This window comes from Chinchilla lanigera, unplaced genomic scaffold (assembly GCF_000276665.1).
Source record: "Chinchilla lanigera isolate Chin_1 unplaced genomic scaffold, ChiLan1.0 scaffold00025, whole genome shotgun sequence".
NCBI lineage: Eukaryota > Metazoa > Chordata > Mammalia > Rodentia > Chinchillidae > Chinchilla > Chinchilla lanigera.
This window is the reverse complement of record NW_004955426.1, coordinates 115,931-131,989: the sequence shown is the minus strand read 5'-3', so window position 1 is coordinate 131,989 and position 16,059 is coordinate 115,931. Positions and strand designations below refer to the sequence as shown.

The 16,059-nt window shown below is 47.1% G+C and overlaps 1 protein-coding gene across 3 annotated transcripts; it reads left to right on the top strand.

The window, feature by feature from the left end:
* Positions 1 to 191: 191 nt before the first annotated feature.
* Fam173b (family with sequence similarity 173, member B) lies at positions 192 to 15,767 on the top strand. Of its 3 annotated transcripts, none has more exons than XM_013514990.1 (5): positions 192 to 236; positions 7,402 to 7,691; positions 10,269 to 10,406; positions 11,917 to 11,967; positions 15,018 to 15,767. In XM_013514990.1, exons 1-5 carry the CDS (start codon positions 221 to 223, stop codon positions 15,186 to 15,188), a joined length of 666 nt encoding a protein of 221 aa, XP_013370444.1. In that variant the 5' UTR covers positions 192 to 220; the 3' UTR covers positions 15,189 to 15,767. The 3 variants fall into 3 exon arrangements, with proteins under 3 accessions (XP_013370444.1, XP_005386168.1, XP_005386166.1); XM_005386111.2 differs by lacking the exons at positions 192 to 236; positions 15,018 to 15,767 and adding exons at positions 5,459 to 5,887; positions 12,163 to 12,776; XM_005386109.2 differs by lacking the exon at positions 192 to 236 and adding an exon at positions 5,464 to 5,887.
* Positions 15,768 to 16,059: the final 292 nt, after the last annotated feature.

Sequence of the window (16,059 nt, the reverse complement as noted above, 5' to 3'; positions counted from 1 at the left end):
ATGGGGGGAGTTTGAACATGCGGAGGGACCTTTTAGTACTCACGAACCTCGAGTAGCTAGAATTTAGTCATTTATTAAGGCTTAATTACTGAGATTTTCTGAGTAGTGGGTCCCAACTAGGAGTTCTTTTACTTTGAAATCTTTTCTCCCTTTATCCCGCCCTGGCTCTGAGGAGATGGTAGAATCCACTTCCGTGTTTCGTTCTCTGGGAAATCTCGCGATGGAGGGAGGAGGAGGTGAGGCCGGAACGGCATGGTGCTTTTCTTAAGGCTGGGGGAAGGGACTAGGGACTGCTGGGGGTGCGGTGCAGGTGTAATCGGAGGGCTCTCGGGCAGCCTCGGTCGCCACGATTGGGCCCGTCCGTGTCGGCGTGCGTGAGGGCTACCGTTTGGTGCGGGTCCTCAGGTCGTGCGCCCGGCGGCAAGCGCGGACTGCAGTCGGTGCTGGACGCACGCTGCCTGGACCGCAGTCACAGCTCGGCCACTTCCTCGCTGCGTCTCCGGGAAGATACTTAGCCTTTTTGGGCCTCAGCTTTGTTGTCTGTAGAACTGGCTGTAATAGCAGGGGTGTCCACGTACGGGGCTGTTGTAAGGAGCCAGGGAGAACAGTGCCTGGTCTTCCGCACCTAGTGTTTTAGGTGTTTGTTGAACCCCTCATTTGCACGAATAATCCAGTAACGTGCCCAAGGTTATACAGACAGTAGGAGACAAATTACACAGCCTACTGCTCTAGGTCTCACTGGTCCCCACTTTTTTTTCCCCTGTCTTTTTGAGACGGTCTCGCTGTGCGGGTGGGGTTCAGGCTGGCCTCGAGCTCACTTTGTAGCCCAGGCTGGTCTTGAACTCGCAACGATCCTCCTGCCTCAGCGTCCTGAGTGCTGGGATTACAGGCGTGCGCCACCGCGCCGGGCTTTTTTTTTGTTTGTGTGTTTGTTTTCGCGGCATCATTGGGGATTGAACCAAGGACGTTTGCACTGAGCTACATCCCCAGCCCTTTTTGTATTTTTAAATTTTACGATTGGGTCGCTGAGTTGCCAAGTTTTGATCCTCCTGCCTCAGTCTCCTAGAACGCTGAAACTACAGGCTACAGGTGTGTGCCACCACAGGCAGCTTTTTTTTTTTTTTTTTTTTAAATAATACATGGCCTTGCTTTGTAGTTCATGTTGGCAGGAACTTGCCTGCCTCAGCCTCATGAAGAATGGGGTCTGTGGGCGTGTGCCACCATTTCCGACTGGTGTCTTAACCCCTGTGTTCTGCCTCAGAAAGGTGTTTTCTGGTAACCAAACTAATGAGTACCTTACTTAGTTTTACTTGTGAGTTTACAGCCTCCTCACCCCAATTGCTGTCTTATTCCCAGTTTTTATTAGGTACTCAATAAATGTTGACATGTTTGCATGTAGTTTGTTTAGCCTTGGCCTGAGGACCAAGAATTGAATTTGTCATTGGATGATCAGTGACCGTTTTCACTGTGCTCTGCCAATGTTCGGCCCACTGCCTCACCAGATTCAGAGTGAGGCTCCAGGAGCATTTTATGTATGATTTCTTAAGGGATTTTTGTTTTGGGCATGTGTTGGTATAGAATAGTGAAATGCTGGCGCATGAGTCCAAGGGCATTTTAGATTCTCTAGTTGGGGCTCATTTCACTCATTTCTGCTTTGCTGAGTCGGCTTTTCCTTATTCAGAATGGTGAGTCTTGCAACCATTTTGCTCAGTAGCTCGCTATGAAAAATAGAAAATGTCTAATGGCATCCTCTGTGAAGTGCCTTTCCTGTCAAAACACTGTGTGCTGGGTGCGGTGGTGCATGCCTGTAATGGCAGCGTGCTAGAGACTGAGGCAGGGACATCGCTGAGGCTAGCTGCGCTAGGTAGTGAGACCCCATCTCAGGAAACCAAAAGGAAAAAAAAAAAACGGAAACAAAAAAAACCCCAGGAACACTGCGTACGTGTGTGATTTTTCCTAATAGCGCAAAGGACCCAGATGATGCTAGACCAGAATAAGAAGGCTTCTCAAGGGACACATTGTGCAGTTGTTAAATTAGTACGCATATTCAAGAGCACAGCGAATAGCCCTCAAATACTGACTTGCAAATACAAACCCCACTTTAACCATGTTCCTGGTGACAGTCCCCGGTGGGCCAGTTCTTTAATCCTGCCTTTTCCACTTGAAATGAGTAGGAACCCTGAGTACTGTTTTGTGCATCTTGATACATCTGCCTCTGCCTTTAGCCGATCCAAGTCTGTCCTGGGAAATTGTAGTTTTCAGCCCATCTGAGAAGCAGAGGCAGCGCCTGGAGACGACAGTAGAGTAGTAGAAGTTAACCTTGTGCAGTTTTAACTTTCAAGAATGGATTCCTAAGGGGTCAGTGGGCACCGCAGCTCTTATTTAGTAGAATGGCTTGCTGTTCCAAAGAGCACATCTGACAGCAATCTCTTACCATTTATTTACATTATAGTAAATAACCTTGCAAACCTAAACAATAGCCCATTGAAAGGATTTATTGAAATACTCTTGATTTTAAGTTTGAATTTTCAGCGAGTGGTTTTCACTGATAAAAAATACATCTTTCATTGAACACACTAATATAGTTGCACTGGATTTCCATAGTAACATTTCAAAAAGCAAGATGAGGGGCGTGGATATTGTTTTCTGCTTACAAATCTTTGTGTGGAAATTTGCAGGCATAAAAACCTGAGAAGGAAAATTTGGTGGTTTTTGTCAGGGGATACGTTGCTGCTGGTATTATTTTCCCTAAAAACGTAAATAATGTAGCTTCATTTTGTCCTTGTGTACACAGAATAAAATGCACACATCCTGGTATTAAGAGACCTGCCTTCCTGATTTTTTTTTTTTTTTTGGTGTTTTTGGGACAGGGTTGTGCTATGCAGTTCAGGCTGGCCTTGAGCTCACTTTGTAGCCCAGGCTGGTCTCGAACTCACAGTGATCCTCCTGTCTCAGCCTCCCAAGTGCTGGGATTACAGGCGTGCGCCACCACGCCCAGCACGGGACCTGCCTTCCTGTTAATTTGCCCCTCTGCTCAGTAAAGGGCTCCTCACCACCAGGCTGCAGTTCCCAGGCTTATTCTGCCCCCGCTCAGATTCCATCTCTGCCAGTGCCTGCCGGTCCCATTGTTGGACTCAGCCTTCCTTCTCCATCTTTGTATTCCCCGTGTCTGACATCTACAGTCTCCTGCCTGCTAGCGCATTCCTCACAGCTGGCCAGTGTCTGCTGCAATGGAAGCGTCCATGGTTATGCAGGGGAAATTAGGAGCACCTAACTTGTGAACCTGTCAGTGCACAAATGGACTTCAAACAGTCACATATCCATTCAGTCATAAAAAGAAATACAGTACCGATACAAGGTATAACCTGGAGCTGGGTGCAGTGGGGGTGCTTCTGCAATCCCAGCCCCTTGGGAGGCTGAGGCAGGATTGCAAGTTTGAGCCCGGCCTCAGCAACCTAATGAGACCTTGTCTCAATATAAAATTTTAAGAAAGGCTTAGGAATGTAAATGTAGCTCAGAGATAGAGCCTCTGGGTTCAGTCCCTAGTAACGCGCGCGCGCGCGCGCACGCGCACACATACACACACGCACACATACACACACGCACACACACACACACACACACACACGAATGGAGGACATTATGGCAAGTGAAAGAAGTTGGCCATAAAAGACCATGTACAGTTTTCTTCCATTCCTCTAAGCTTAGAATAAGGGGCTCTAGAGAGAAAAAGTAGGTTAGTGCTTATTTAGGGCTGGGGGCGGAGTTTGGGTGGAGCGTGGGTGGGTAGGTGATTGCTAAAGGACAGAGGCTTCTAGAGGGCATGAAAATGTTCTGGAATTGGCAGTAGTACACATCTGTGAATATGGTGAGCACTGAACTGGCAGTGTGCCTTGTGTGTGCATGCATTATACCTCAAGAAAGCTTAAAAGTCGAGCTCCTCTCCAAACTGATAGCCTTGGGAAGGACCATAGCCGTTACTAGTTATTCCTTGGTTTCCCAGGGCTGGGCCAAGTGGCTTTTATGTGTCTAGTATTGAGGGTGGGATTGCTACATCTTTTAAACATTTTTCAAATTGTGGTAAGATATATAATCATTAATAATTGTGTTATTTAATTATAACTATCTAAAATTATTTCTACATCTTGCTGGTGAGCAAACTATGCCTTAGGAAAAGCTTACCAAGTAAAAGCTTTAGTTTAGCTGTAAACAGCTGGTTGAGGCTCTGAGACGCCGGCAGCGTGTGGCCCAAGTCCTCCTAGCACGGGTGTGCCGCTGGGGTCCCCACGGGGCGGAGCGTAAGGGGAGCAAATGTGCCCACATCCCATACGGGCTCCTCCGAGCGGGGCCAGAGTCCCTGCCGAGGTGATTTAGAACTTTGGATTTCTGTCAAGCGTCATTTGCCACGTTTGCCTGATTTTATTTTACCTCTATCACTAGCCCTTGTAGCAGACCTTTTTTTCCCTCTCTAGTTGGGTTTTCACTGTGAAACCAGTTTTTAAAAATCAATCCTGGGTGTCAGTGTGGTCTTTCTCATACACACACGTAACATGTTTTGATCTCCCCCGCCGTAGGATCACACCCCGCCATACGCCCAGCTGCCCCAGTCCTCGGTACAGACCCGAAGGAACTAAAGTCAGCGTAACGCAGGGGTTCCGTATCCTCCCCTGCCTCCCCTCTTCTCTACCTTCGTTCTCATTCTAATAGTCTTCTTCCCGCTTTCTACTTTCCTGTCTTCTTCTTCTTTTTTTTTTTAAGATTTCATGTGTTAGGGAAAACGTGATGCTTCCCTTACTGAGTCTGGTTTATCATAACATGATTATTTCCAGTTCCGTCCATTTTCCTGCAAATGACACAATTGTGCTCTTCTTTTGGTACACTAGTATTCCAGTGTCTGTCTGTACCTCATTTTCCCGATCCATTCCTCTGTCGATGGGCACCTGGGCTGTCTGGATCTGGCAGTTGTGACTGGGCTGCAGTAGACACGGGTGTGCGGGGATCGCTGCATTACGCTGACCTTCCTTCCTTCGATCTATACCAGGGACTGGGGCAGCTGGGCTTGCGGCAGTTGTATTTTGTGTTTTGAGGAACCTCCACACTGACTTCCATAGTGGCTGTACTAACTATTCCCGCCATCAGTGCAGAGGCTTCTTTAAGTGTTCCTTGCCTCCCACGTCCTCATCAGCGTTTATTATCTGTATATTCTTGACAGTAGTCATGCTGCCTGGGTGAGATAGAATCTCAGTGGAGGTTTGATTTGCATTTCCCTAATGGCTAAAGGTGATGAATATTTTGTCATATACTTTATGGCTATTTGTACTTCTTTTAAGAAGTTTCTGGGGCAGGCGTGGAGGCACATGCCTGTAATCCCAGCACTTGGGCGGCTGAGGCAGGAAGATTGCTTCGAGTTCAAGGCCGGCCTGGGCTACACAGTGAGTTCAAGACCAGCCTGAACGGCATAGCGAGACTGTCTGAAAAAGAGTTCAGTTCATTTGCCCATCTGTCGACTGGGCTCTTTTGTTTTGGTATATGTTCAAGTTTTTGCCTTCTGTATATATTGTGATTTTAATCCTCTGTTAGAAGAAACCAGTTTCAAACCTCCCTTTCCGCGTCCGCGGGAGTCCAGACGAAAGCCACGCTGAGCCTGCGATGCAGGAGGCGGCCGGCTGCCCTGCACTGTGACCCACTGCGCCGTGCCCGTTTTCGGAGCGCCCGCGCCCGCGGGCGCTGGGTCGGCCGGGTGCGATGGAGAGCACGGCGCCTCCGGAGAGGCGGACCAGGGTCGGAGGGGAGTCACCCTGTGCTGGGGTGCGCCGTGTTCCAGCGGAGTCCGGTGAAGGCAGTGGAGGCGGAAACGTGACCCCAGGAGATGCCAGAGGAGGCAGAGGTCAGCTTCCCGGTCTGATCCCCGCGGATTCCTGGGCTCCAGCCTCGCCCCGCGCCGGCTGCGCTGCTGGTCGCTGCCCCCGGGGGGACGGTCCGGGGCCTGTGGGTTCCGGGGCCCGTGGGGCTCAGCGTGACCCCGGGCCGTGTAAGTGCTGACGGCTGAGAGCACCCTGCCTCGATGCCCGGCCGGCCCGAGTGCTGTACCGCACCCCTTTCGCCTTCACCACCCGCCCTTGACCCGGGGCGGCAGAGGTTCAGCGCGGAGAAGGGATTGGGGGTCACGCGGAAGCTGTGGGGATGACTGACAGCTGGGGGCCTCTGCAGAGCAGGTCCGCGCCTGTGCTGGCCCCGGAGTCGCTTTCAAGTCCGGATGCGCTCCCCATCCCGGAAGGACGCGCAGGGTCAGAGCGGGGCGCCCGGCCACGTGCCCTCTGCGGTCGGTGACTCATGCTGTGCGCTTTATTCCTGCCTGTGATAGTGTTGACACCACGCAGATTTTTTTTTTTTTTCAGACAGGGTCTCACTATGCAGCTCAGGCTGGCCTTGAGCTCCCTTTGTAGCCCAGGCTGGTCTGGAATTTGCAATGATCTCCTGCCTCAGCCTCCGGAGTGCTGGGATTGCAGGTGTGCGCCACGGTGCTATGAGAGTGCTGAAGTGACTTAGTTTTTGTTCCTTTTCAATCTGCTGTAGCAAGTGTCTTTATTACTATACTTATGTAAGAGTTTGGTAAAACCTGACTTTTGTTTCTTCTGTTACTTCAAAGTTGTCCTTCTGCCACTAAATTACAGATGTCAGGCCAATTTTGATCTAGTTTTCATTGTACTACAAATAGGGCAATAGATATTTTCATCCTTATTTGTCCAGGAGGCTTTCTTCATTGAAAAGGTAAAAATAGGGCGTTTGTGGTTACAATTTGTACAATGGACACTGAATTAGTAAATTACTAGGTAAGTTTCTCTGTTTGCTTGGTTGGTTTTGGCTTTTTGAAGTAGGGTACTGAGGTGTAGCCCAGCTGGGCCTCCAGCTCACAGGGGTCCTGGAGCCTCAGCCTCCTGAGTGCTGGGTAACAGGTGTGCGCCACCCTGCCCAGCCACTAGATAGACTTTATTTTTATTTTTTATTTTTTATTTTTTTTAGGTTCTTCTCCGGTACCGGGAACCGAACTCACGACCTTGCGCTTGCCAGGCAGGCGCTTTTTGCCGCTGAGCTAAATCCCCAGCCCCTAGATAGACTTTAATATGTTGTGTTCCCAGGATGACTCTGAGACACATATAAAATCAGTATGTTGGAGAGAAAAAAAAATTTCACTCTTCCCCTTGTATGGAGTAATTTTCTTCAGACCGTTTGAGTTTTGCCCATGGAATTGAGAGCTCACTGTGGAATCTTCCCTGGTGACTGAGACTGGGTTCAGCCAAGTCACCCTTTATGAAGCAGTATTTGTCAGGCAGGGGCATGGGAAAGTGCACTCCGGTCTCAGCTTGCGCCACTCATGTTTTCTGCTTGCTGTCGACGCAGGTGCACCTCCAGACGGACTTCAGGGGGAGCGGTGGCCTGGACACGGCCTCCTGGAGAGGCCGGGAGCGGGCAGCTCGCAGAGGAGCGGCTGGGGGCTCGTGCTCACGGGTGTTGCCGGCGGTGCGCTGGTGGCCGTGTATGCCGTGGCCACGCCGTTTCTCACCCCGGCCCTCCGAAAGGTCTGTCTGCCTTTTGTACCTGCCACTGCGAAGCAGATTGAAAACGTGGTGAAGATGCTGCGGCTCAGGCGAGGCTCCCTGGTGGACATCGGCAGCGGCGACGGGCGCGTTGTGAGTGGTGCCAGAGCATTTGAAGTCTGGATCCAGATTGCTAAAATCTCTCCTTACGTGTCCTGTAATAAAGGCTTCCATAGGGACTGCCAAATCAATCCGACAGCTGGAAAACGTGGTCGTTCCATTTTGTGTTAGTGTGGCTAACCTGTCGGGCCACCAGCATGTGTGTGGAATTCACTTTTCTTAGATTTAATTTTTTCTTAAAGGAGAAAGTACTCTGTACATATACGAGGTAAAAATAGAGCAATTCATTACTAATTATCAAATGTCTGTTCGAATTCATGGGCCAGTAGAGGTAGTGTAATCAGAGGAAACATTCAGCCATGGAGTTTCATTATTTTTACACTTCTCTGTATTTATATATTTGGAATTTCTATGGGGCATTATAAAGCGAACAAGAGCCAGCAGTGAGCCCCTGCTTAGCCAAAAGATCAGAGGTTTGGCACCGTTGCTTCACTTTCACTGTAGCAGGAACATACACATAAAGTCTATCTCGTGGTATTTTTTGTTTTGTTTTGTTTTGAGACAGGGCTTCACATTCAGTTTAGGCTGACTTTGAACTCATTATGTAGCTCAGGCTGGCCTTGACTCATGGCAATCCTCTTGCCTCAGCCTCCCGAGTGCTGGAATTACAGGCGAGTGCCACCATGCCTGGCTTTAGTATTTACCACCTTCATCAATTTTAGGGATATAGCCCAGTGTCTATTTAGGGTGTCAGGTCCTGAGAAGGAGGTACCCGCGGATGAATATGAAAGTAAGAAAAAAAAGAAAACCAAGAGAGGTAAAATTCTGGGATCAGGGGGTTTACATTCTCTTGGACTGCAGCCCCAATCACCAATTTCAGTAACTCTATCAGAAAGAAGAAAAGAAGCAGCAGTGCAAATGGGAAGATCTCAACCAATTTAGCAAGGACAATAAATAAGACTTGATTAATTAGCCATCATGTTATCATTCCTTAGGGATATCTCAGCAAAGCATTTAGTGTTGACCCTGGGGCTTTCAATGCTTTTGCTAGACTTCCACCAGAACCAACAATCATGGCTTGGTCAGGCCTGAGGCGACACACCAAAGAGTAACTAAAGAATGTCCTTCCCCACAAGTGGTACTAAGTACATTCTCATTGTTTGAACATCACTGCCCTCATCTCTGGAACTCTTTTCATCTTGCAATGAAACTCTGAATTTATTAAGCAGTAATTTCCATTCCATTCTTCCCTGCAGTTCTGACAACTACTAGTGTTTATTTTTAAGAAATTGGGAGATGTATATATTAAGTGGGAGGAAAATTGTAAGGCCGTATTCGAATCCTTCACATACTTGAACATACCTTTCTGGTTTCTCACGGCCCTATGTTAGGGAGACAACCCAGGGTGGGGGCCAGGCAGATGGGTCGGGAGACCCAGGACCACTCAGCTTCCCTCCCATCGTTGCAAGGCTGGTGGGAGACCCCCTTGGCTTTATTCAAATGCTTTCCATTTTACTTTTACCAGCTTTCAAGTTGGAGGAAATGTCATTAAGTTCCAAGGAATGTGTAACTACTTGCAGGTTCTCTCTAACAGGTCTTTTGAGACAGGGTCTCACTGTGTAGCCCAGGCTACCCTTGAACTCACAGAGATCCTCCTGCCTCAGGCTCTGGAGTGTTGGGATTACAGTGTGAGCCACCATGCCCAGCACGGTGGGAAGACGTGGCAGACTTTCAGCAACTCCTTGTTAGGCCTGTCAGGTGCTAACCAAACCGGAATTAACCATGCAGCTGCCCAAGGAGATGCAAATACTTTCATACTCTATCAGGTTAATAACGTCCCTTAGTTACTGCAGGCTGATCAGGTCTTTAATCTCCCAAATGGGTGTACAGGGAAAACTAAATCAAAAGAGGCAAGTGGAATGATTTCAGGGCCCCAGGAGGATCAAAGCCCTCTCACAGAATTTGAGATTCTCTTAGAGCTAAGACCAAGACCTTCTCTGGGTGGCCCGTATTTATTTGGTTATCAGAAGAAGGGAGGGGAGTACTCAAGAAGGGCAGAACCAATCAAGGACTTCTCTAAGTAAGGTATTAAGTTAATCTTTAATAAGGATTAAGTTAATCCACCCAGGAGTGAGGTGCCTGGAGCTACAGTCTTTATCTAGTTGAAATCTGGATCCAAGTGTCCCTGGCTGTGATCTTGTTTTATCCTTTGAGGCTTCGCAGCTTTACCCGCTATTACAGGTTTTAGCAGGGATTAGTGACTCACAGAGGTTCACTTACTGTGAGTCCATCGCCCACTTCCAGACAAGCGGCCTTGGCTTTGGACAGATTCACAAGTGAACATAAAAAGGCTGCTTCACAGTGGTCTCCATCAGTGCTCGAGGTGAAGTCTTTGACAGGAATGGGAACTGAGGCTAATGGGCTGGCCCACACCTGGTCCATGAGCCGCCTTCCTCTGGACGGCGTGTGTTTTTTATTGATGTATCTGATGAAGCATGTGCGTTTTAATGGGATGTGTTAAGATTATGAACTGTAAATAGGGAACATGCATATTACTTGACCATGTAAATTGATTTTTCTTCTCTTTGGTATGTCTTGGCCCCACTTTAGGTGATAGCGGCTGCAAAGGAAGGATTCACAGCGGTGGGTTATGAACTGAATCCATGGCTGGTTTGGTACTCCAGGTACCGGGCTTGGAGAGAAGGCGTGCATGGCTCAGCCACATTTTATATTTCAGATCTGTGGAAGGTATGTAAGGCGGAGAATGGTCCTAGTAACAGCCATCAAAAGTTTTATTATTCATGAAAATTGAAAGCTTTATTAAAAGAAAAATATTCAAAGTCCAAGTGAATATTTTGCCGTGGTGAAATGTGTTCACATTTTAACCTGACAGATTGTGCAGACAGGGTCAGCTTCAGAGTAGAAGCTTAGCGCTTTGGATGTGAGAGGTCAGTGGTGGCATGTGTGCCGCAGGGGCTGTCTGTATCATTAAAAGCTCTAAAAGGTTCGCCACCACTGTGATAGGTCATGTGAATGCCGTGAATTTATTTACTAAGTGAAAGTGTTCTTATTTTGTTTGTTATGAGATAATGAGATTGTACATCTCACTGAGGATCTTACATAACTTATTCTTGTTTTGTTTTGTTTTTTGGTTTTTGGTTTTTCTCCGGTACCGGGAACCGAACTCACGACCTTGCGCTTGTCAGGCAGGCACTTTTGACGCTGAGCTAAATCCCCAGCCCCTATATAACTTATTCTTAATGTGCACTTAGCTCTTTCTTTCTTGTGTGCATGTGTCTGTGTTCAGACAGAGACCGAGATGGGAGACAGAAAAAGAAAGTGTCCATTAACCAGGCCATCCCGGTCCGTATAAAGTGACCAGGCCATCCTGGCCTTTATAAAGTGTGAGATACTTCAGAATTTATTTGTGCTCTCAAAAGTCCTGTAATTTTGTTTCAGAAATGTTCCATGATAATGTTTTTTTCTTAAATAAGAATTTCCCACTGTAACAGTGTCATCAGTAGCTTATAAAAATTCACTTGAGTTTTACTTGCATTGTTTTTCATACAATATATAACTAAACGATCTCACTGTAGAGTAAATAAGACTTTTATTGGGCAATAGGAATTTTGACTGGCAAAGCACTTTCCCCCACTTTTTCAGCTATTGAAAGACCATTTCATTGCACTTTTTACAAAATACTTAGAGCAGAAGAGGGGATTAGAATTCTAAGGATGGTTCAACATAAAACTGGTGGCTCTGAAAAACTAAAAACCAGGTGGCTTGGCAGTTTTTGTTTTTATTTTTTTGAGACAGGGTCTTACTGTGTATTCCAGGCTGGCCTTGAATTCGCTAATTAGCACAGGTTGGCCTTGAACTTGCAAGTATCCTCTTGCCTCAGCCTCCCCAGTGCTGGGATTACAGGCGTGACCGCCCTGCCTGGCTTTGCTGTGTGCCCTTGCTAAGCTGGTTCTTTGTGTGTGGAATAGAGCGGTCACTGGGTGTTGCTGGCCTTTCTGACACAGGGTCCCGGGGGTGGGCCCCGCGTGGAGTCCCCGAGTGGAAGAGCTGAGTTACAGGGAGGCGTCTGGAGAACTAATGTGTGGACTGGTGGGAAGGGCAGTGTGAACGCAGCGTTCCTCTCGGCGTCTCTAGAAGCCGTACTGGCAAATGGGAAACTGCTGCTCATGTCTGCGAGACACAGTAAGTTACAGTCTGAGTTTTCAGAATAACCTCTCGTTGCTTTGCTCTTACCTAGGTTTCCTTCTCGCAGTACTCGAACGTGGTCATCTTCGGGGTGCCCCAGATGGTGAGTGTGACCGCTTGCAGGACCCCAGGCCCCACTGCCCTCCCACACCTGCAGGTCGCGCCCCACACCTGGCAGACGGCGCTCCGGGGCCTGCTTGGGAGTGTAGGGCTTCAGTTCAGTGGTTTAGTAAATACTTCAGGGCCTGGCGAGCTCCACTGTAAAAGATGCAGTCCTGCTTTTAAACTTTTCTTTCAGATAAAAACCGTAAGATCTCCCTGAGCCTTCACAATTCCGGTTCGAAAACTGCTTTATGAGGTCCCGGTGGTTTGTGGTTTTCACAATTGCTCACTTCTGCACAGCCGAAGTCCGCCGAAGAAGTTAATGGGATGTTCCCTTTGAATTGATCCTCCCATTCTGCAGGAAGATAATTTTCAGGGTGGATAAGCATTGACTAGTTTCAATTTACCTCCATTGACTGATTTGCCGAAGAGCTAAGTATTGAACTTTGATGATGTACTTTCACAAGTGAAAATACCTCGGAGCTGTATGGAAAATGGTCCCTCTAGCCTTCGGCAGGACGAGGAGGGCAGGTGCTTCTGCTGTAACTGCTGGTTTACAGACTGGAGGAAGAGGTCCCTTTGTACTTTCCACGATCTGTAGTCATGGTTGTAATACTGTCAGTGGAATTAGATATTTGCTGTAACTGGAGGACTGACACAGAGAGGGAAGCTTACTTCCTTCCGAGAAGGAATTTTCGTGTTTTATTAGTTTTTATGTGAGGTGTTTCAGTGCTTGGGGAATTCACTCTTACTATTAGGACCTTCGTTGTCTTACTATTTCCTTTTCTGCTTGTTTGTTTGGTTTTTTGAGACAAGGTCCTGGGCTATGTAGTTCAGGCTGCTCTTGAATTCACTACATAGCCCAGGATGCAGCGATCCTCCTGTCTCAGCCTTCTGAGTGCTGGGATTACAGGTGTGACCACCATGTTTTCTGTAATTGTTTAAAGACAATTTAGCAATGCTTTTGTTGTGTGTTCTTGGAAGTGAAGATATTCTGTCTCTGTTTTTGTAATTCTCACTAGCCTTGGGTGTCTGTATTATTAACTTTCTTTTTTTTTTTTTCTCTTTTAGAGACAGTGTCTCACTGTGCAGTTCAGGCCAGCCTTGAGCTCACTTTGTAGCCCAGGCTGTCTTGAACCCTCAACGATCCTCCTGCGTGCTGGAATTACAGGCGTGTGCCACCACGCCCGGCCTGTACTATTAACTTTTATAATCTCAAAGAACAACCAATTTAACATTTTGGTTATAGATCTGTTAGGAATGGAAAAGGAGGTGCCTAGTGGGGTGTGCAGGTTGGGTTTTGGGAGCAGCGAACTGGTGGGGGCAACACAGAGGAGGGGACCATCAGAGGGGCAAACTGTGGTCTTAAAGATCACTGTCCTTTGTAGGGGCAGTGGCCGCTGTGGGAGAGCAGAGGCGCGCAGGGACTGAGGGAATGAGGAGGCTGGGCTGAGAAGAGTCATGGCCCCTGGTGGCCGTGTCCGTATGTGAACGGTGTCCCCGTGGGAAGGTGGCGGGGGTCAGAGTCAGGTAAGAGCCTTGTGGAGCTCTAGGCACCTGGTGTCCAACTGGCGCAGAGGCTTGGACCAGGGTGGGTGAGGACCAGGGCAAGAGGCGGTCAAGCCAAGTGCATTGTGAGATGGAATCAGCAGGATTAGCGCGCAGAGCGAGAGAAGGAGAGAGGGAATGAGGGAGAAAGAGAGAGAGAGAGAAATGCGCTCGAAGTTGCCGTGAGCTGATAGGCAAAGTGCAAGCCGGCAGGGTAAGGAGTGGTGGAGGGGGCTTGGAATGTAGCTCAGCGGTGGAGCGTTTGTCTAACGTGTACTGTGTGCACGAGACCCTGGATTCCGCTCACGCTGGGGTTGGTTGATTTGTCTCATCTCATGCCTTTGAGCCGGTTCTAACTTGTGTTTTAAGTTTTGAAGCTATAATTAGACTATGATGAGTTTGTGTCACTTTGAAACCTATAATTGTATGAATAATTTTGAATTCCATTAGACAGGCATGACACACCACTGCTTCTCTTTGTGTATGATATCAAGAATCAGATTCATTGCATATTTATGTATAATTTAGTCAGTTAATTTATGATTGAAATAGCTCCTTTCATTTTTAGGTTTATCTTGACTTAGCATATGACAATCATTTAGAAATAAATGAAACTATAAAAGGGAAAAGAATAATGGTAATATGAATAAGTTTACAATTATTCTTTTTATGAACAAAATTGCCATGAGAAACCTCTAATATTTGAGAAGAACACACATTGTCTCATTCTTTGCTTATTTAATGTTTCCCTCAAGGAATAATGCATTTTTTTTTAAAAGAGTCTTTTACTGGCTGTTAGAAGAATACAAATTCTCTCTCCACCAAATTAACCTTTGTTATTCTGGTATTGATTGTAATGATGAATTAGAATTTGGGCTCTAGATATTAAGATACACTGTTGCTGTTCAGGCAGAAAAAAATACTACCTGTAGGATGGGCATGGTGGTACACACGTGTAATCCTAGCACTCAGGAGGCTGAGGCAGGAGGATCGTTGCAAGTTCGAGACCAGCCTGGGCTACAAAGTGAGCTCAAGGCCACCCTGAACTGCATATTGAGACCCTGTCCCAGAAAGACAAAAAACAAAAAGAAAGCAAAAACCCAAAATACTTCCTGTAATAATTCTAAGGCACTGCCCGTTGTATGTGGTATTCTGATTTCAGAAATGTTAAAAATGTGTCTTACATATATGAGACAGGGTGTAGTGAGATAGTTAAGTAGGTAAATAATCTAATACTTTTTCTTATTTCCATTGCTGCCATATCATGATTTTAGTCAGGAAACGGGAAGCCTGCTAAAAGTGGCATATTTTATAATTGGCACCAGAAGATGTCATTATAGCGCTGTTAACGTTCCTCTGTATGGTGACGGGTTGTTTGGTAATGTGTTTGCGCCATGAAGTGATCTTTCTTGTCAGTCTGTTCAGGGACTCCTCAGTAGAGAGGGGCATTTGGAATCACCCCCTCCTTCATCCTTCGCGCAGTAATGGCCGGTATCTCCACAGATGCCGCAGCTGGAGAGGAAACTTGAACTTGAGCTTGAGGACCACGCGCGAGTCATCGCCTGCCGCTTCCCTTTCCCGCACTGGACCCCGGCCCACGTCACTGGAGACGGGGCAGACACCGTGTGGGCGTACGACGCGAGCACTTTTAAGGGGCGGGAGAAGCAGCCCTGAGAAGCAAGCGTCTTCAGTTGGCCATTCAAAGGCAGCGATGTGGACTGAAAAATTACTGTTTCTTTCCTTCACTTTTAGAGGAAACAGAAGTTAAGAAAAACAGGCAGATTTAAAATCTGCTTTTAATGGAATGGTCTAAAAAAAGTGCGTACTGCTGTTTGCTGCACGAGGATGTGTGAAAATACGAGTGAGTCATGGCCATGTTCATGGGGAGGGGAGACGTCAGCAGCTTTTTACACTGTGAACAGTACGGCCTAATGCCACAGATGAGGAGACGGCTTCTAAAGTGTGTGTAGGTTAGCAAATGTTTGCACTTTCCTGTAACTTTACTGATACTTAAGATTTATCTCTCTTCTGTACTTTATGGAGAAATTAATTTTCTAGAGGATTCAGAGAGGTGTTTATAGACTTTATTAGGCATCATTTGCTCCAAGCTCAGTAGGTTGCTGCGTGTGATTGAGTCTAACATGTGTATTTGTATGTGTGTTTATGTGTGTGCACATGGGTGTGGATAAACATACATTTTCACATTCTGCGGTTGTGACATTCCTTCCGATTGAATGCGTTTCGTAGCTTTAACTGACAGTGCTGCACATCTTTTTTTTGTCTTTTTGAGACAGGTTCTCACTATGCAGTTCAGGCTGGCCTTGAACTCACTTTGTAGCCCAGGCTGGTCTCAAACTTGCAACAATCCTGCCTCAGCCTCCCGAGTGGTGGGATTACAGGTGTGCGCCACCACGCCTGGCCAGTGCTGTGTATCTTGATGAGGTTCTATGTTAAGCACAACAGACTTGATGTAATACAGTATTTAGAGAGGTATCATGATATGGTGGCGTATCTGGTAGTTACTAAAGAATAAAACGAGCAAAGT

What these genes read in the sequence shown, in the direction of transcription:
- Fam173b (XM_005386109.2), top strand. Translation starts at nt 5,746, where the DNA reads ATGGAGAGCACGGCGCCTCCGGAGAGGCGGACCAGGGTCGGAGGGGAG. An exon ending in GCAGCGGCGACGGGCGCGTT is followed by an intron (nt 7,692 to 10,268) that starts GTGAGTGGTGCC and finishes GCCCCACTTTAG; the next exon opens with GTGATAGCGGCTGCAAAGGA. An exon ending in TCTTCGGGGTGCCCCAGATG is followed by an intron (nt 11,968 to 15,017) that starts GTGAGTGTGACC and finishes GTATCTCCACAG; the next exon opens with ATGCCGCAGCTGGAGAGGAA.